Source organism: Oreochromis niloticus, linkage group LG18 (genome assembly GCF_001858045.2).
Source record: "Oreochromis niloticus isolate F11D_XX linkage group LG18, O_niloticus_UMD_NMBU, whole genome shotgun sequence".
NCBI lineage: Eukaryota > Metazoa > Chordata > Actinopteri > Cichliformes > Cichlidae > Oreochromis > Oreochromis niloticus.
Window position 1 is genome coordinate 21,635,837 of NC_031982.2, and position 21,561 is coordinate 21,657,397.

The following is a 21,561-nucleotide window of genomic DNA, read 5'->3' on the forward strand; positions in this document are numbered from 1 at the left end:
TTCGGGAGACAGACACTATCTCTACTTTCAAGATTAGGCTTAAAACTTTCCTTTTTGCTAAAGCATATAGTTAGGGCTGGACCAGGTGACCCTGAATCCTCCCTTAGTTATGCTGCAATAGACGTAGGCTGCCGGGGATTCCCATGATGCATTGAGTTTTTCCCTTCCAGTCACCTTTCTCACTCACTATGTGCTAATAGACCTCTCTGCATCGAATCATATCTGTTATTAATCTCTGTCTGTCTTCCACAGCATGTCTTTCATCCTGTTTTCCTTCTTTCACCCCAACCGGTCGCAGCAGATGGCCGCCCCTCCCTGAGCCTGGTTCTGCCGGAGGTTTCTTCCTGTTAAAAGGGAGTTTTTCCTTCCCACTGTCGCCAAAGTGCTTGCTCATAGGGGGTCATATGATTGTTGGGTTTTTCTCTGTATTTATTATTGTGCTATCTACTGTACAATATAAAGCGCCTTGAGGCGACTTTTGTTGTGATTTGGCGCTATATAAATAAAATTGAATTGAATTGAATAATTGTCATTTGCATTGTGTGGTATGTCAGTGAATGATGCTGGAGTCACAGTCCTATAATAAACTGCCAAGCGTTTGAGCTCTCTTGTCAAACTTAAGGCTCTTATTACAGTAGTTAACTGCCACAGGGATGAAGGCACCACAGATTTATTCACCTTGGTCTTGTTCATTGAAGTGGAAACTCCTAGCCTTAGATGTCTTTTTTGTGATGAATGAGATAACAGCAGTACCTGTGGAGTATCCAAGCAGGCATGGGAGGGTACAGGAGGTAGTACAATTAAGTTTCCCCATATGGATATGAGTGCTTTGAAAGAATCACTATGGGATTAACTATATTCTTACCTTCCTAAATAACTACCTATGTTTTACTTCTCTGGGTTTTGTCCTGTGAATTGCTTGTCTGCTGAAGTGGTATTAGAGCTGACAATGGGTACTCCATCACATAAATCCATTTAAGATGTGTCCTTTTCTGTTGTTTAGGGAGCTAGAATTTTACTAGTGTTAGTGCACTCATGTTTGTCCAATTAACATATGAATGTCTTGCCCAAATACTATATATTTACGCTAAAAGAAGCCAAAAGATACCCTAAAAACTGAGCTCTAAATGGTAGAATTCAAATCTGTTCCTGCTCTGCGAAGATATTAAAAAGGTGATACTTCTGTCATCCTTTCAGCAGTTAAAATAACTATAAAAAAGTTGTTTTCATCCAAAAAGCATCTTTAGTTCAACTCACTTCTGCTTCCTGTCTTTCATGCTGATGTTTTACACTGATGTTGGATTAGGGTCTGAACTTCGTGAAAAGATAAAAAGATTGATTTTTATGACATATTTAAAATACTATTTATAGATGAGTGTACAGGTGTAATAGTTTTCTGCTGTGTCATCTGAGGGTGGAAGTACAGTAATGATGTGCCATCAGCACTTCAAAGCCGACATAAATATAATGAAAATTTTATGACGGTTTAACTAGCTCCTTGATGGATCTCCCATTGAGTTTTATGTAATGCTCTCTTAATGTCTTTAGTCAGTCTATAAGGATGTGATGAATGTGAAGGAGAGTTAAGGTGTCAGGTATGGGTTGTTGAGGTTCTTATGTATATTTGTCTGAGGATTGTGGTATACAGAATCTAACAGCAGACGTATTTTCATCAGGGGAAGTCATTTATGCTCACGTTGCATATGGTTGCCATGGAAATGTCTTTCTGTATGTTAAGTAAATATGAAGTGGGAATTACTGTATGAGTATCTTTGCCGAATACACTCTACACAGTACAGTGAATAATATATTCAAGAGGAAACACTGAAAAAAACTTAAGATAGTGGATGGATTTTCCTTTCTAGTTTTTACCCCTGTGAGGAGGTATTTTGTGATTCAGCATTCATAGTAGTATTTCCTTTTTCCTTTTTATTCTCGAATAATGGTGGGTGGTATGGCCAAAGATCATAGAGCAGTCATTTAAAGTAAACTCTCCTCATGTGAGTCTTCCCACAATTAATGTGCAGAGACCTACATGACTGGTTGTGCACATAGCAGTCTGGATTTTCCCTCTGATTATATTCAGAAATATTCTGAATTTACACATCATGATGCATGAGCATTTTCATCTTTGTGTCACCACCTATCATGCTGCACCTTGAAGGAAATTTGGATTGCACATGACTGTGTTTTAATTATTTAATGTAGTAATCGTTTTTATTTCTCTTGACAATCAAAGTAAATCGAAGGATCATCCATTATCTCAAATTGTCAGTTTTCCCACTGTATATCTTGTATGTGAACTCATCCTCTCAACTCAAGAGGAAAAGGTTCTTGTACTGTTTGGTACAGTTTCCTACAGCAAAGAGTCAAGCGTGCCTCCCAGTGTACAGCTAGTATGTGTAGACATGAAGACTCTATACATTCTCCCAACCTACTTAGGATTTCATCCTTGATAGTTAATGTTTCATGTACTCTTTGTCTTTTACAGTTATGTCCTCTGGTGGGCCAAAGGTCTGTGTGGTTTGAAATTTGGCACACTTGTCAGTTCAAGACTTGACTTTCAGCAGAGTGTCAGTCATTTTAGCCATTACCTACTGTCTTTTTCACCACTTGTGTTTCTGTTTTACCGACATGGAGCAGATAAAAGACAGGTGTAGCAAAGAAAAAGTTTGTCCAGCTGTCATCAACTTATGTTACTGTAAGTGCAATAAAAGCTTTCCAAATAGTGTTAAGTGCAAGACAACAAAATGAAAGAGAAAGGAAAAGAAGGAGGGAAAGGCCATAAAGAAGTCTCCAACATTCAAAAAGGAAATAATCATTTGAGCTCCACCACATGCATCTAAGTACTTCACTATATGGTTGGATGACCAGGCAATGACCTGGTCCCTCCTCACCTGACTTACAGTGAGAGAGGGCAATGAACTTTGCATTTGGGAGATTGTAGTTATTGCTTTAGTAGTCACTCAATCATGAACCAATCAAGAAACACTCAAAGTTCAAAAGTTGATTTTGTTCATCTGGACGTAGTGTTTTACTGAGAGGAACGCCACTTGGATGATTGAGTCATCTGAGGAAGACATTTATCCACTTGGATGAGTGACGAAATGTTTGATGAATGTTTGATGAAACTCCCCCCCCCTTAAAATTTTACGTCCATAATAAACTTTATGGGATTTCCTTGCCTAGATGATTGAGCATGCATCAAGATATTAGTTTAGTTTACCAAACTTGGTACAGAGCCACACTTTTCTCTTTTCTTTGGTTGTTAATGATCTAATAATTTTGCACATTTTGTCATGCAAGGCTTAAAATACCTGCTAAATATCTGATGTTGGTGCAAGCTGCATGTATAACAGGATCCCTTTAAAAACTGGTTCAGAGTTTCGTTCGACCTCTGGGGAATCACAGTCCTCCAGTGCAGCCAGCTGGCTCTTGGTGACTCGATGGTTCTGATTATTTCAGTTTGGGGATGGAGTCCATCTCCCCAATCAGATGCTCCTTTCCTAATGCACTCTCCTGGCGCGTTTTGAAAGAGCTGTGTAAACACTTTTCAGCAGAATAGGAGTCACCTTCAGGTAGCACATGAGAGAGCGTGGCTTCACTCCTTTTTTTTTTCACGTCATCCTTGCCCTCTACCTTCCTTTGCCCACCCTCTAAGCCACGTAATCACAGTAATGGTCTAAAAAGATTCTCCAACAGGGAGAGAGAGAAGGACTAAGGAGAAGAAAGAAGGGGGTTTAATGAAATGATGAGGGGATCAGTTAAGGGTAAAGACTTTGAAAGAGTGGAATGAAAAATCAACTTGGAGTACCTATATAAGAGAAAGGTTTAGTGATAGAGAGAAAATACTGTACAGGGAAGAGTCTGGGTATTATTGGTCAACAAAGATGCAGTTTCTTCTAACTCAGCTGATTCAATTTAATATTAAAAGAGAAAGGACTGTAACAACTAATGAACTAATGATCATCTATTAATGTGAAGATTTATTTTCTGAATTGATCACATCTTTAAAATCACAATAACACAATGAAACAAAACATTTTTTAAACATTTAGTTAAATGTAATTTATCTCAAAGAAAAAGCTCAGATCTTCACATTTCAGAAGCTGGGGCCAGATTATGCACAGGTTGGAAAATCTGAGAGAATAATCCAATAATTATGAGAGACAATGAGAAAATGTCTCAGTTCGAGCAGGTACAGTTATATAGATGGCTTCAATGCAGCAACACAGTGAATAAAGTAAACCAGGCACAGTCTTCATCTACAGTAGAGTCTAGAATCACACACTGTAACTATTATGCCAGACCACAGACATGCCCATTAAGATCTCCTTCACTTATGTAAAACTTTAAAATAAAGATGTGAATCAGAACCGTAAAGTAAAAGGTTACTTAACTTGGGGTATTAATTACAACCTCTTTCAAAATTAAATATATATATATATATTCTTGCTTTTTGTTTCCTTTCTCTTGGAGAGCTCAACTCATTCTCGTGAAGTCACCAGCAGTAGTTCAGTATTGCTTAATAATTCAGCGGGGGCGTTTTGTACTATTGGCTGGGTGACATTGGCTCACAGGAGAGCTGGGTGCTGTGCGAACAGATGTCTTTGCCAGGCATGGGTAAACAAAAATCCTTGCCTGGGCATAATTGTGCCCCAGGGAGATTTACTTCCTCCTTCTCTCTGATTTTCTCCTCATCATGTTGAATTTTCTGTTTTGACATTGTGTCTACTGCATCCGCCAGCTTTTCGTAACTGTAATGTGTAATTACCAGCAATCTAACACTTTGATATGTTATATCCTTGTGATTCTTTGATCAATAGTTTTGTTGTTTCTCAGGTATTAGTAAGTGAGTGGACTCACAAACTCATTAGACACCTGTTAGTTTTTCCTAATTCCCCTCAAAATAGAAATGATTTTTTTCTTGTGCATAAGTGTCTTTGTGCAAATTTGTGCCACCACTGAATGTGCTTTTGTTTTGTTCTCTCTGAAGATATTTTTCTTTTACATTGTTTTCTTCTTTCACCATGTAGTGCTGTAGCGCCCTCAGCCGCTTCCCTCACGCCTCATGCTTTCCTTCCTCGTTGCAGTCCCTGCTTATTCTCTTTTAATTTCATTTTAAAGCTAAGCCGTTTTGGAGTTGAAGATAGGGCAGAAGTAAAAATTGGCCTATGGTAATGACATGGTGCATAATCCATCATCATAAGTGTCTCAGTAGTGTCAGTGTGCACTCATTTGGAATAACATGGAGAGGGGGAGCAGGTGGTAGAGTAAAGGTGAGCCAGAAAAAAAAGGTTCTTTGGGTTTGCACAGTGAGCAGCCTGGACTGATATTCACTCAGTATATTCTCAATTACTTAAAAAAACTCTTAATCATATGAACAGCCATAAACTTGTGGATTGTAGAAGTCTTCATGTTAAATGTTTAAAATATGTCGACATATTGTTAGATTTTCGAGGAGGCAGGTACTGCGGCTGACTGCAATGTTTGCTGGAGAATGTAATTGTTCCCTCTACTGTGATAAAGTGGAAACACTGTGGGGAGCATTGCTCAGGGTGGGCAGCGGGCAAACAAAAAGCAACTCTCCATTCCACTTCGGAAGACCAGGAGTTGCAATTCCAGTTTTTTGCAGAAAAAACACTTTAGCTAGGACTGGGGTGTGGATTACCATAATTGAGCTTATTTGTTACTTCGCCATTTAGCCGTGTATGATTTTCAATGTGCTAACAAATTAAAGAGCTTCCAAATGAAGCAGAGCAAACATTTGGAAACTAATTTTAATGTTTTATATCGTTGGTAGGGACCTAATACAAAAATCACTTTGTGCACCAACAATTTCAGATTAGATTTGAGAATATTGACTTTGACTCACCAAGGGCGCATCAGACAGAGCAGACTGTCTTCAACAACAGACCTGATTTGCGACTCTGGGATGCGAGTGCGTATCATGAGTGCCAGATTGACGCGATGGGCTGTGCCACCTCCTGGCTATGACACCAAGAGCATTAATTACCATGTCTTTGAGAGGACAATCTAATCTTAGGGACACATGATGCATAAACCTGGGTGTCCCTGGGGGAGTTTGCTGCTACATTTTTGCAGAATTACATGCAAAGTTTCTTGAAAGCTAATTGATAAGTTGTTTAATTATTGTAATTATTGATCACATGATCAGTGTCTCTTTTGCATCTGTGTTTCCTGGGAATCAGCTGTTAGTCGTTAGTAATAAATACATATTTGCATTGATAGGACTGACCCAAGAGCAACTGGGACACAGGACAAGTAAGGTCGAATAAGAGAATGTTTTTCTGTTGCTGAAATTCTGTAAAAATAATATATAACATGTTATGTGTAAACTGATCACCCCTCGTTTACCCGTGTAACTGATAGAGTCCATGCAGTTGAAAAGGCATATGTATAGGAGGGGACAGCTTATTGTGAGGCAATATTTTCTTTAGTTTTCTTTTGTTTGGTTAAATTCCCTAAGGGTTTTCCCTTTAGTTTCATTATGACTTGTTGTTTTGAAAAAATGCCATTTTTAGTTTTATCTCTTGCTAAAACTCTGCTGTTTAATGATTCTTTTTGGCTCTCGTTTGCTGAACAACTGCAGCTCTCGTTTTTTTGGGACACCCTACATGACTTGAATAGATTCGGCTTTGACTAGGATAGAGAAACTTTAAAAAATAAAGTCTACCTGAGGGTGTGCGATATGTAAATTATGCTGTTTGTTCATCAGAAGAGTACGGCTCACTAATGACGCTGCTGAGTTGCATTATTGGATAGCATTTTAAAATATGAATTTTTTCCTTTCCACTGCTGCAACATGTTTGCTCATATCTGATTGGTGGGGTTTCCTCTCTATTATTCTAAGGTCTTTATTTTGAATCCCATGTTTTTGGAGTTTGAACCATGCTTGGACTGTAACCCTGCTGCTGCTGCTGCATTGATTTGAATAAATTTTAAATGTCTCATATGTCCCCCACCCTTGAAATGACTGCAGCAGAAAATATGTAATTTCTTGTCCTCCTCCTGATGTCTGAGAGCGCACTGAGTGGCTCGGTGCACTTGTGATATTCAAATCACAACATTTTCTGCAGCATTCCTCTCTTGTCTTATTTACAGTGAATTGATCAAACTATTTGCTCTTCCTTTGTATCTCCTGCAGGGAGAGCATAAGGACACAGATGTCGTTGAGGAAAGAAACGCCCAGGTGCAGCTGGAGAAAGCCAAGGTACTTTTGCTCTGTTGCATCATGTATCACCTGACCTGACCCACTGTGGCTCTTACAGACTCATTTTTGAGAGAGGCTGCTCTCAAGGACATGATTACATCACAGACATGAAACACACACATCAGGACACTGGATTAGCGAAGCAATATTCTTCTACTGAAATGAGTCATCACAGTCTTCATCCTTGTCATTCCTTTATGTGCTCAGTGCCAGGAGAAGGATGACGACCAAGGATATTGATTATTGCTTCAAATAAATTACAATACTTTCATCTTTAGCCATATGCTTTCTTACAAGATAGCAAAATAACCAATTTAACTGACACAAACTATACTGTAATGCAACAACATTGAAATTGTACAAAATTTGATATGTGATTAATTACTTTGCCGTTTTATACAGTTTGTTTTTCTATAATCTATGAAAAAAAAGTGATGGTCTTTTTTCTGGTTCCTCATTTTATGGTTATGATGTCCTGAAAATGTTTTTCACAGCAAAATTTAAGAAAGTACCAGATGAACTTCAATGAACGTATAATTTACATTTACTGGGTTTCACACACGCATTCCTCTTTCTAGTCATCACTGTCTTTCAAACCCATCAGGGTTTGATGTGATCCAGATGTCACAATATAAGTATGAAAAAGATAATGTAATAAAAGAGTATTACAGTCTTAAGAGTAATTTTATTAATTCATTGGCATTGGCATTAAGACGCAATAAGTTCTGCTAATGAAGAAAATAAAAGCAAATAAAAACAGTATATATAAATTGTTTGTGTATGTTTTGCTATGTTTTCTCTTTGTGTTTTCTCTTAGTCATCAAGTAATGTGGTGTGTCTGTAAAAAAAAAACTGCATACATGCATGTAAGATTTTACAGTTAATATTAAACACAATATGTAGATAGTCAAGCTGAGGTAAAACGATTAAACCTGCTGGTATTATACTATGACTGTAATATCATATGGTTATCATTTTAAAGTCTGGCTTACATACATACAAAAGGTGCGATATAGGTTTTCTTTTTGGGGCATAATCACAATTAAGGTCATTAGAGATGTGATTCTTATAAGCCCCAGTTGATAGCAGACTTCCTCTCTTTTTGCCCTTTAAGCAGACCCTGCTGATGTGTTGTATATTAAATTAAATCCTCCCCCACAGATTTAATGTGCTCCCACTGTTGCTTTGTAATTAAGGCGGCAAAGACACTCGGCCTGTCCCCTGCTGACCCTGCAGCCTCTCCCACAGCCTCATCTTTCCAAAGTGGAGTAATTAGCAGCTTGATTGACAAGCCACTGACATTTGATTCTGATAGGATTACAACACCGACCGACATTCGGTCAGGAGGAAGCATACAGTAGTTACAGTGCAACAAAGAAGAAGCTGCAATAGGTTATTTTTCCTAGGCATAAATTAAACATATCCCTTTGGTGGAAGAAGAATCAAACAGAACATTATCATGTGCCATGACAGTCAGACAAAAGGAATTTAATCATCAGTAACTTTATCTTAAACAGCTGAAATGCAGAATTTGCCAGAATTTGTGTCCAAGCTATATTTCTAAAATATAAAGCACTTCACTTTAAACTTGTTTTCCTAACATCTGTCAAAATGTTAATTTATACATGCATCAGGCCACATATTTGTGTATGTGCACAAAATGCTGGCAACACAGCCAATTGTACTTGACACAATTACGCAGTTTAGCTACACCCCTTAATTTAAAAAAAGAAAACCGTAGAAAGGGGAGAAAAAAATTGATACATTTTATGATCTAATGATGTTAAAACACTGTAACGAAGTCAACATTCTGAAATTCTCTAATAGTTAGTTATTCCTTACTGAACTGAGGAATCACAATTATGTGCAACTTCACATACAGTAAAATAGGATTGAATATTAATACAAGGATAACCTAAAGTCAGTGACTTGTTTGGTAGTACGTTACAGCTTGTGGTATTATCACAGTAACTCTCTTTTCTTGACTGACTAATGGTTGTTTTTTTTTACTTTAAAATGTTTTTTTACTTACCTATAATTACTCACCTAATTTATTAAATGTCATATTTATAAAAGCTTAGCTTTTAGCTTTTGTAAAATGGATTACACAGGGTTACTCTGTTACCCTTACGTAGATTGTTTTGTATATAATAAGATTTATTAGTAATCATAACTCCTGCCTTGTATTCCCAGTACAAGCCTGTGGCATTTGCTGTACGATGCAACTTCTCTTACACGCCAGCAGACGATGACAACGTCCCTGTACCAGGCCAGGCTGTCACTTTTGAGGCCAGGGACTTCCTACATATCAAAGAGGTTTGAAACAAACACACAAATACACACATCGTGCAAAATTACAAACAGTACAAATGGGGGTTGTTAGAAGGACCTAACTGACAGGGCAGAACCAGAAGGATTTTAAAATGAGAAGCAAAATGACAACAAACTGATGGAATGTAACCCAAGTGACGGAAAAGAAATCCAAAGAGGAGAAGCAACACAACATCCCAAATTGTCCAGCTATTGACAGACTTTTGGTGCATTCTTCCTCCTTTCACACATTTTTAAATGTGCTGTGGTTTAGCTGATAAGGCTTGACACCTGTTAATTAAGATTTGGGTTAATTTTTAGATACACATAACATAAAATGCAAAGCTATAGTTGCTAAATTGGACCATTAACATCATCAGATAAAAATGTGAGCCACATTAGATCATCAATCCTTAAATGTCCACTCTATTTTTTTTTCTTCTGAATGAGCAGAAGTTTAACAATGACTGGTGGATCGGACGGCCGGTGAAGGAGGATGGTGTGGTGGGCTTCGTCCCCAGTCCGGTCAATCTGGAAACCATTCTTATCCGAAGAGAAGTCCAAGCGAGGAAAGCTGCCAAGGCATTAGCCAAGTATGTACATCATGATGCTCTTTCATTTCCTTCATGAGGGTTTTTATGCAGGAATTTCAATGCAAAAATTGTGTTTTAAATTGACCACAAATAAATAAAATTGCTGGAGCAGAGAGACTTTGAGGAAACAGTTTTGGTTCGAATGCGTATACACTGATACTTTTGGCACAAAGACGAAAAAAAAGGAAAAGTTGTGATATCAGCCTGTCTGTGGGTGGTGGCTCGGTAGGGGACCTTATTTAAAAAAAAAACAAAAAGACAATTCTAAAGTCTTTTTACTGGTGTGGAGTATTAAGTTTTTAATTTAAAAAAATAATCAACCAGATTGGTAAACAAGTTTGCTGTAGTGATATGGAAATAACATTTTGACTTAAAACTTGTGTCATACACAATCCCAGCTTACTTTTTAGTAATTTAGTGTGTTGCAAGTCCTCTGTGTGTTCATGTATTTGGAACACAAAAAAGTCCAGCAATGACATTAGTTATTTTATGTATTTTATGTTGTTTAACTTAAGTTTGTTTTATTTCATCGTGTGTGGTAGTAAATTAAAACGGCGATGACTATATTTTCCTTTTGTTACTTCAATAGGTTGAACCCCACCCCCACCCCCCTCACCAGAAGGCAAAAACTCATTGATTTGAACTCGACACAGTTAGACTGTAACACATCTAAAGAATCTTAAAAATGTTGCTTTGGTGGAAACTGCGCTGAACCACTTTGAGGGATTTGCCCTCTAAGCTTCATATATTTGTGTCTTATGCTATAAATAGACACACAGTCTCTAAGCATCAAAATCCTTTATTGCATAGAAACATGGTGGTCTATTTTTATCATTACTAAAGCACTGAAATTCAGAGTGTGGCAAAATCAACGTTTGGATGTTGCAGACTTAAACTAAATCAGAGATTTCCTCTCATTTTAGCAAAGCTGCATCTCAGGCAGCTCAAGATATGAACTCGAAGAAATATACTCCTCCATCACAAGGTCAGTATGTGCATACAAGCGAGTAACAATAAATATGTTTGCTTTTTTATTCATAATAACTGTGGAACGTTTGCTATTTTGTCATTCTGCACAAGCAGCCAATCAGCAGGTGAAAAAGAAGCCGGTAAGTGATGAAAGTGTTTACACTCTGTTTACATCTGTTTCAGCCCATCGTTCCTCATTATAAAGAACACTGCTTTCTGAACTCCGTTTGTTGAAAAACATCTGAGAAATCTTAGCTCACAGGGTTTCCGAACTTTGAAGCCCTTTGAATAGCTCCCATGTCTTTCACACTAAAGCAAGGACATGTGTGTTGTCCATTGGACTGACAGTGTCAGGAAAACTGGCCAACTGAACTTCTGACTTGCATTTAGACCACCTTGGTATATTACGGGCTAAAAAACTAGTTCATGAATTTCTAAGTTGCTATCTCATATGACAAGCTAAAAAGTGAGAACAAAATCTGATTTTAAAAGTAACTGAAACGATTGCTTAAAACTCAAAGTGGTATTAATAACACGTTAATAAGTTATTCTTCTTTATATGTGTAAGCATTTGAGTACAGTCAAAATTGAGCTTGTGATCATCATGCATCACCAAAATTTGAGGTTGTGTATAGAAAATAAGATAATTTTAGCCTTTAAATGATGGGTGTAGTGGTTTTTTATGTAGCTCTTGTTTCATAAGCAAAAATCTAACTTTGGGGGATTTTTGTTAATTTTTTTTGCTACAGGGGGAGCAGGTGGCTATGTATGATGTAGTGCCTACAATGCGTCCTGTGGTTCTAATGGGACCATCACTGAAGGGCTTAGAGGTGAGCTTAATTTGACTTTTGAAGAAATATAAAACTCTAGTATTATTTGTTAAATTTGGAGTAACTTTATTTGTTTCCCTCTTGTAGGTTACAGATATGATGCAAAAAGCACTATTTGACTTTTTAAAACATCGATTTGAAGGCAGGTAAGTTCTGATTTAATTCTTCACATAATCTATCACATAATTTATTTGAAAAAAAACCCCAAACAAAATAAAACAACAAAAATCATAACTGTGTAATCATGATTGTTATTTTGTCTCTCCTCCAGAATTACTATTACGCGGGTAACAGCAGATATCTCACTGGCAAAACGATCCATCCTCAACAACCCTGGCAAAAAGGCCTTAATGGATCGCTCCAACACCCGCTCCAATTTAGGTATGCCGTCTGTCATCACCAGAACAGCTTCCCTGGACAGCAGTGGTTAACACTCACAGCATAAAGACAACTGAAGCAGTAGTAGCAATAAGAAAATAAATCAATTACAAAAACAAATGGAGAAAATCACGAAAGCCACTCAAAATGCATCATATATGAAAACACACTGTCCCAATTTAGCGTCTCTTCCTCTGACATGTCAGTGCCATGGCTTCCCTGCACCCAAGTTCAACCCCTCCACCACCCCAGCATCCACCTTCAGGCTCCAGGGCATGTTAACTTATCACTCTAATGTGAAACACATAGTGATAAATAAGCATCCCTATGAGCTCAGAGCATGGACATCAAGCTCTAACTGTCTGCTGCTGTAATAAATCAATCATTTCAAACAACAGTGGTCTGACTACACTTCTTTAATTGTTTAAGTGTTCTGGGACTCACTTTTTTGGTCTCTGGTGGCAAAAAACATTTGGAAACCTAATTAGGATAAAATAGGAAACCAATACTGTCTGACCCAGGTTTGATATGATGCTTGCTTTATCCCATTAACACAGTGTGGCTCATGCTCACAGAGTTTGCTTTTATATGTGGTCCAAAGATTATTCCAAATTCATAATGTCAGAAAATAATTTATCCAATAACAGGAAGACAAAAAGTTTGAAATGAATAGTTAAATATGACAGAGACTCAGATGAGAACACTGACATCAAATCTGCATAAAGCAGTCTGTTAGTCTTGATCAGCACAAAGCCCATAAACACATGAAATTGCAGACAGACATGTTCTGATTGGTAATCATCTCAGTCACTTGGGATTTCAAAAACGTTTATCTCAGGTCCAAAACACTTTGCGTTGTCAGTGGTTGCTTAGTCTGTAATCGCTGAATGTCCTTGACGTTCTGTGGTCTCTGGTAGCTATGATGCTGCGACTCACTTCCAGTGTGGATGTAGCTTCAAGCTCAGTCAATTATGGACTAGATTAGCTTCGCATTTAGAGTTAACATATTAACAATAGCGCTAATCTTCATATTGAAATCTTAGATAAAAAAAGAAAATAAGTGTATTCCCCCCTACACTTACTTGGAGTATTGTGTCAGTTACGGTTATAACTTGGAAACTTACTGTGGATTTGATGTCTTTGTCCCAGTGACACTGTGCACTAGGATAGTACAAATCTCGCCTTTTCCTAGAAGAGTAAATATTTGGTATCAGACAGAAGCGTGATAAAAATTTGTTTGGTTTTCTCTACTCTTGTCTTTCTCATTGCTCTCTCATCCCAGATGCTGCCGGTATGTATGACTGAAAGCACTGGTAGTCCTTGTGTTTTTGAATGCTCCACTTTCCTTCTCCTATCATTACCTCATCACATCTGTCTCAAACAACTTTTTTAACACTCTGTATGTATACAGCCATTGACTTGTGGATTTCACTGTCATTAAAATTGAAATCGACTGTTATTAAGTTTTTTCCAGTTTGCTGGGTTGAGAGATATGCATGTGCTTCACTGTTATTTGTGAATACTATAACTCATTAAGGACAGAAGCAGCCACATTTTCTGTATGCCCTGCTTTACGCTCCCTCTCGTGGCCAGTCTTTAAATACACTCCCATGAGTGTAACAAGTCTGACTCACCTCGTGGATTAGCTCACCAAGAAAATGAAAACAAATAACCTTTAAAAATAGTTTTATTAAGCATGACATTTTCATTAACACAGTTTTTAATCTGCTGATGTGTTTTGTGAAGTGAGTGTGTGTACCTTTTTTGTTTGGTAGTCATTTATTTTCTATTTTAGAAATGGTATAGCAGAGAAAAGATGACAATAATGACAAATAAGCACATATCCTAGAGTGTCCGTGGTTTTGCACGTGACAGTGAGATGTGCTTAAAACTAATATTGACATTTATTTTTTGTACATTATCAAGACTGAACGCCCCCCATAAAATATATAAAAGTACTGTCTTGATACAGACTGGTCTGTCTTGATACACATCCGTAGCCTAAAAACATTTTCATACGTTATATTCAAGATGTGTTATTGTTGTACATGTTAAAAAGTTTAATCATGCACACAGTAACTTTCCTGGATTTTAGATGTTAAAGTCTTGCTTTTGCTTTCTGGTGTTGCAGCTCAGATCCAAGGGGAGGTGGAGCGTATCTTTGAGCTCGCCCGCAGCCTGCAGTTGGTTGTTTTAGACGCAGACACCGTCAACCACCCTATGCAGGTGTCCAAGACCTCCCTGGCTCCAATTCTTGTCTATGTAAAGATCTCCTCACCAAAAGTAAGCTTCACCGGAAAAGACTGTGGAATCAGATAAGACATGATTTTTCTAAACGTGAACTCTGAACTGTTTCAGTTCTTTTATTAATAATAATAATAATAATAATAATAAACTTCATTTATAAAGCACACTTAAAAACCAAGGGTATTCCAAGGTGCTTAACAAGTAACATAGAGGATAAAAGGAAGATAAAAGAAATAGGACCAAAGCAAGTACTAGGTATGCAAGCAGAAAACTGTCACTGATACATAGGAGAAGCAGCAGATACAGAACAAACAAGGAATTAAATGAGCATAAGACTGCATAATGTAAACACATAAGTGAAATGTTAACTATAGGGAAAGGCAAGATTGAATAAATGGGTCTTTAGTCGTGATTTAAACAGTGCAATAGAATCAGAAGCGCGGATAGTGAGAGGGAGGTTATTCCACAGTACCGGGGCATTAATGTTTTGAACTAATACTAAAGAGAATACTAAAGAGAAACTATAAAATGCAAGTCCCTTTTTTCACTTCTTCTTTTATTCTCTTCCTTCTCTTGATTCCTGTCAAACAGGTGTTGACAAGACTGATCAAGACCAGAGGGAAGTCTCAGACCAAACATCTCAATGTTCAGCTTGTGGCAGCAGACAAGCTTGCCCAATGTCCACCAGTGAGTGCCATCTAGTGGCAGATGAGAAAAGTTGGCAGAATTGTGACTTTAGTGTATGAATATATACTACATGTGTTATTTCCAGTGAGACTGCTGAGGGCCCAACAAAATTCTTCTTTTTCTTTTTTCCAGTTTTTTTTTTGTTGTTGTTTGTTGTTTTGTTTTTTTCAAATTTGTGGTTCCAGAAGTATAAGTGACTTTTTACGATTTTGGTGTGCCTTTGAAAAACCATTTAGACCTTATTTGTGATTCTCAAAAATAACCACAGATTTTAACTTGTCTCCTGACTGTTACACACATTTCAATTGAATTTTTCCATTTCCTGTAGGAAATGTTTGATGTCATCTTAGATGAAAACCAGCTATCGGATGCCTGTGAGCACATTGCTGACTACCTGGAGTCCTATTGGAGAGCCACTCATCCGCCAGAGATGGAGCCTGCCAACGCAGTGGTGGCCCAGCTGGCTGAGAATACATTGCCTGCCAGTCCTACAGTAATACCGGTACTTAAAACACAAACAAGTACAGAGAAAAACTACAAAGAAAAAACAGATGTAAAGTCTTCCTTTCACGTAATCTCATCCCATTCATCTCATGTATTAGAAAGACAGCTGAGTGTGGAAAATAAATGTTTGAACTGTGAATAATCTCATCAGAATTCATCTAACATTTTCATTTCATTTCCTCTCATCGTACTTCACTGAAAAGTTGAAGAAATGAGATAGGCCTACCTCTGGTGAGTGAAATATATTCAGATTCTATTCTCAGTCCGTGTAGCAGTGGAGATGAGTTACAGTAGTTAGTACCATGTTTATCATGACTATAGTGTAATCTATGTAGAAAATAGAAATATATAGCTTTTGCCTCTACAAAGATTCCAGGAGGCAAAAACTGAAACAACTTAACAGTGCTGTGAAACTTCCTGGGAAAATGACAGAAAACAACAGAAATAACACAGACTATATATAGATAGACTAATACTGTAGTAGATACAAACAAAAGGCAATAGTTGGATTGACAGGCTGACCTACTTTTATTTAATTAAGTTAATTATCCCAAGCTAAGGCTATCAATTAAAACACATGTACTTTTCTTCACTTCTTTGATGAATCTCTTAGCTTAACATTTGGTGAAGTTGCATTTCTTTTTTGCCATTGTCCTAATTGATTTAAATAAATATTTGTGGTGCAAACAGTTTAATATGTAAATGATTTCAAAAAGGAGTGTTGGCTATGGAAATCAGGCTCATGCTTGCACACATCTATACAATTTCAACAATTGAGCTTTATATAACAGCACCATTTCTACCTTTGTGCATAGACAAAGTTTTAGTTTTTACAGTAAATGTGGAAACTTTGTCTCTATTCACCAAACTGAAAATGGTTTTTTGAGGACAAAATACTGACAAAGAAAATAAAAGTCAAAGGTCAAAGTAAATGTCTCACAGACCTTTGCAATATTTATTAAATAGTCATGACCTGTAATGTAATTGTGGATTTAAGCTCTCCACATTCCACTACATATAAAAATAAGATATCTGTCAATTACCCCGACAGTTTTGACCAGATCATTAGACATAAGAAGATAAATATTATTACATTATGAAATGATGGTTTCCATCATGAATGACCATTTTAAACCAGTGATCCAGATATACTAATATAATAACAAATATCTTTTAATTCTTGAGAATATTTTGTCTAAAAGTCATATTTTTAACTTTTTTGCCCCAATTACAATTTCAAGTTCTATAATTTATAATACAAAAAGAAGATCTGTCCGTAAGCTTTTCCTGGCCTAAATTTGTAAGATGTATAATCTGTGATATAATGGTTATATTTAGTCAGAAACCACTATGTTTTTTCTTTCTTTTTTTTCCTAGGATGAGCAGAAAAGCAAGAAGTCAGCTGCCCCTAAGAGGAAAGGCTCACGGGAGAACCACCTAGACCATGAGCCCCCTTCAGTCCCGGCTCAGGAGCAGACCACTGAGGAGGGCCAGAGAGAGGAGGAAGAGCGGCTCCTGAGGACTGAACCAAAAAGACCACAGCACACCCACCACCATCACCACCACCACCACCACCGGCGGATGGAGCACCACAGCCACGTCCAGCACAGCCAAACTTCGGGTGGCATGGAAATACAGTCGAGCAGGGATTACGCCTCAAGGCCTCCTCGAAGGTACGTGCCCGAGGAGAGGGATGGCGAGGTGGACGATGTCCTAAAGGAGGACGAGGAGGAGATTTACTGTAACTTCCGGGTTCATAACCACCATCATCACAACAGTAACCACCAACACCATCACCACCACCACCACCAACATCATCGTGGAAACAGCCAGCCATATGTTGGGGAGGACTACGAACAGGAGCACAATGAGCGCAACCGGCAGCACAGACATCACCAGCATATTCCACAACGGACACACCACACAACGGATCACTATACTGCACACAACCATCACAGCTACCACCACTACCAAGGCAGAGACCGGGAGAGAGACAGGGACAGAGACAGGGAAAGAGAGAGAGACAGAGATAGAGACAGGGAAAGAGACAGAGATAGAGACAGGGATAGGGATAGAGAAAGACATAAGGACAGGGAAAGGGACAGGGATAGGGATCGAGGTAGAGATAGAGACAGAGACAGAGATGCACGACAGTGGCACAGAGATTCCTATATACACTAGTGACTGTTGTTTCTACTCCAGGTTGATGCATGGATTTATGCTGCTCATCTTATAATGCACTAATGGGCAGGACAGGTTATGTCTTCTTTGTAGTCAATGTTTCTCCTCATATTTCATTTTTTAAGATTTACCCTGTGCCACATGCACACATCTGGTTCTTTCTTATTTTAGCTCTTGTAAGATACATTTTTTTGTATGTTTTATCCTAAGTCTTACGGCTCCATACGTGATTTGGCACAAACAGTGGTCAAGGTTAAACTGCATCAGAACACTCATGACTCGCTCTAGTCTAGTATTCACTATAATAATTTCATATATAATTTCAGTATCCACTAAGGTTACTTTTTTATTTGTCATGATCACTGCAGCCAATGGATTTTTCTGACCATCAGTCCAATATCTAAAGATGCTCAGTTTACAGTAATTCAGAATAGCAGCAACAACAAAAAACATTTATTATGTTTTGATTCATTATACAGTAGCTGTGACATCAGACTAAAATGTTTTACTGTGACTTTGTTGCGATATTGTGGAACATTATTTTGAGTCAAACTGACAACTTGGTTCTTGAACCAAACAAAACAATGAGTTTGGAAATGTCACTTTAAGCTCTGGGGAATTGCAATTTGAATCTCTAATATTTGACTAAAGAGTAAATTTACTAATGTATAAAGTGGCAGGTTAATCAATTAAACGAAATCATTAGTTGCAGTCCATTAATGTTTATCTCCCTTATCTGACACTTAACTAACTTGTAAAATGCACAAAATGTGAAAGAAAAGTTACAGCAATGAATGTTGTATTTTAGGATATTATTTTCTACATAACTGCACAGTGAGATTTTTTTGTCTGATCAAATGTTCATATAACTGTGGCAAACAACTGACTAGTGCATTTCGGTGTCACATCTTCATTTAAATTGGTGTGTCCAAAGACGACAAGTTATTTTAAACATTGTTATGAAAAGTCAAACTATTTTTCTACATGATTTGAGAGGGAAGTCACTACTTTACTTCCTACTTTTTACACTGGTGTACAAGCATATTTACTGACTTGTGTTTGCTGTGTCTGGAAGCATGAATAATCTTTTGGTGACACTGACCTGTGCTATATGCTGGATACTCTATGCATCTTCTTGTGATAAAATATATTGCTTGAATACAATCTCTATGCATTTGTACATACTTCATAACTGCCTTGTTAAGTAAATGTAAGGAGAACCAGAGAGCCTCTTGCACTGTTTGGTAAGACTTTGGTAGAACCACAGATTTAACAAGACGGGATTGACTCTGTTCCTTTTAAGACTTTTTTTTGGCTATTTTTGTTTGTTTCTTGGTTGGTTTTGTACAGCATTCAGAAGTTAATTTTGACAAATATGCATTCTATTATTGAAAATTAAACTGTAAAATGTGTTAAGTGACACCTCACTCACTAATTACTGTCGGCTGAATCTATCAGCGAAAGTTTTCCTTTTTTTTCAAGATAAACTCATCATGATCATGATGATCATCCAGCAGTTTTGCAAGAGAGAAACAAGGTAACTTGCCCGAACACTTAAGGTCACAGGAACCAAGGTGGACAAACATTTAAGCAAGCTCATATGTACTTTTCATTTCATTTAAAACATCAAATAAACCAACAGAAAGCTAAACATAAATTCCTATCGCTACACTTTTCCTGGGTCATTTGGACAACCACTAGACTAAGTGCCAAGAAAGAGAAAAGCACGACTTCTAATTTGTGTTCTGCTGATAAAATCCTGAGCAAAATTGTCAGCAAATTATTTTTCTGTTACAGTATTTGGAGAATTTTCTCTCAAGATAGTTGAATGGTTTAATGCACAGTATTTACCCAGGGACTCCAAGAAGGCTGAGTACTCTGAAGAGCCACTCGGCGCATAAGCACAGACGACAGTCAGGTCCCGTTCCCCAACCCGGAGGCGAAGGGAATGAACCCTCTCGTCCACTGGGAGAAACCCCAGCATACCAGCAGCAAGCCGAGGGGATACCTAGATACCCACCCGGGACGCCGCCTCTCACCAGGGGCAACTCCAGACTGAGGCAGAGTCCAGCCCCTCTCCAGGAGGCTGGTTCCAAAGCCCGAGGTGAGCCCGACTATATCTAGCTGGTACGTCTCAACCTCACGCACTAACTCAGGCTCCTTCCCCACCAGAGAAGTGACATTCCATGTCCCAATTGCCAGTCTCTTGGTAGCCAGGACCTCCGCTCCTGGCCGCCGCCCAGCTCACAATGCACCCGACCCCTACGGTGCCTCCTGTGGGTGGTTGGCCTGCAGGAAATGGGCCCATGTCCCTTTTTTGGGCTGTGCCTGGCCAGGCCCAATGGACTAATTTACTTCAACTCACTCCTCCGGCAGAGCTTCAACAGCATTCCGAGGGAGACTGGGGACATGCTGCCAATCTCTGGGGGCGAAGTCACTGAGGCAGTTAAACAACTCCTAGGTGGCAGAGCCCCTGGGGTGGCTGATGTCCGCCCCAAGTTCCTGAAGGCTCTGGATGTTGTAGGGCTGTCTTGGTTGACACGCCTTGACAAAAGTCGTGTCCAAATTCAAAGTCTACGTGGGCTGGGTCCTCAGAAGGTCGGGTAGGCCGGAAGTAAACGGCTGTGAAATTGGACGGTCTAGCCTTCTGATTTGCGTCACCGCTGTCTCGGTGCAGTTTAATAAACTTGGCCGTCTGCTTCTTGCTATCTAAAATATAACAGGACACTGGGGTAAATTCTCGACCATCTCACACTTCTGTTTAATCACTTTTCTGTTTGACGTTTATTCAGCTGTGTGAAAACCAAGGAGGAACCCACCCGGGGGATTAATAAAGTTTTATTTTATTTTATCTAATCTAATCTAATAACTTTAATCTCAGCCAAACCGATTTACTCACGAATAAATAAAACACTGAAAAAAGCCAAACAATAACATTTTTAGGTTCTCTAAGTGACTTATATATTACATTTAACCTGAGCCAGCGAAAGTCCGCTGTGATCTGAAAATGATGTGCCGGGAGTTGTGCCGTTATCGGCGGCTCTAGTGACCCTCGAGCTCCCGGCTAGCTATCGAGCTGGTGGGTAACAGACGTCTCCGAAAACGTCGAAGCACTTTTGCAAATATGTGATATCTTGATAAACCGAGCAGATATTTGAAGTTTACGCACCCACATTCTCGCCTGAAAATATATTAAAAGTTTATTTTATGACCCAGAAAGATTAATAAGAGTAATTTTAAAACTTAGTAGCGGCCGCCATTGCCGGAAACTGGAGTTTGGCTGGGCCGCGCTATGAATTCTGGGATATGGTGGGCCACGAAGGACACACACGACCCTTCCTTCAAATTCGGGGAAAAGGAGGACGCATTTGTCGGCTGCATTCAGAGGAGTCTACGAATTTGGACAGCCTTCGTCGCATCGCTGTGACGTAATCGGTCTACAAATGCGTCCTCAGGAGGATGCAGCCCATGAATTTGGACACCTCCAATGTTGCGTGGAGATCAGGGGCAGTACCCCTGAATTGGCAGACCGGGGTGGTGGTTCCCATCTTTAAGAAAGGGGATCGGAGGGTGTGTTCCAACTATAGGGGAATCACACTCCTCAGCCTCCCTGGGAAAGTCTATGCCA

The 21,561-nt window shown here is 38.6% G+C and overlaps 1 protein-coding gene across 3 annotated transcripts in view; it reads left to right on the top strand.

Annotated features, from left to right (window-relative positions):
• Positions 1-19,353, top strand: part of cacnb2b (calcium channel, voltage-dependent, beta 2b) — a 43,173-nt gene extending 23,820 nt beyond the window's left edge. For 2 of the 3 annotated variants that reach the window (XM_019348458.2, XM_025900586.1), the window contains exons 2-14: positions 7,169-7,234; positions 9,428-9,550; positions 9,998-10,137; positions 11,061-11,122; positions 11,221-11,246; positions 11,856-11,936; positions 12,024-12,082; positions 12,208-12,317; positions 13,597-13,605; positions 14,446-14,597; positions 15,153-15,248; positions 15,577-15,750; positions 17,130-19,353. In XM_019348458.2, coding sequence (XP_019204003.1) covers positions 7,169-7,234; positions 9,428-9,550; positions 9,998-10,137; positions 11,061-11,122; positions 11,221-11,246; positions 11,856-11,936; positions 12,024-12,082; positions 12,208-12,317; positions 13,597-13,605; positions 14,446-14,597; positions 15,153-15,248; positions 15,577-15,750; positions 17,130-17,933 — 1,902 coding nt within the window. In that variant the 3' untranslated portion in view covers positions 17,934-19,353. The remainder of the gene's footprint in view (positions 1-7,168; positions 7,235-9,427; positions 9,551-9,997; positions 10,138-11,060; positions 11,123-11,220; positions 11,247-11,855; positions 11,937-12,023; positions 12,083-12,207; positions 12,318-13,596; positions 13,606-14,445; positions 14,598-15,152; positions 15,249-15,576; positions 15,751-17,129) is intronic. The other variant, XM_005476525.4, reaches the window with a different exon arrangement.
• Positions 19,354-21,561: the final 2,208 nt, after the last annotated feature.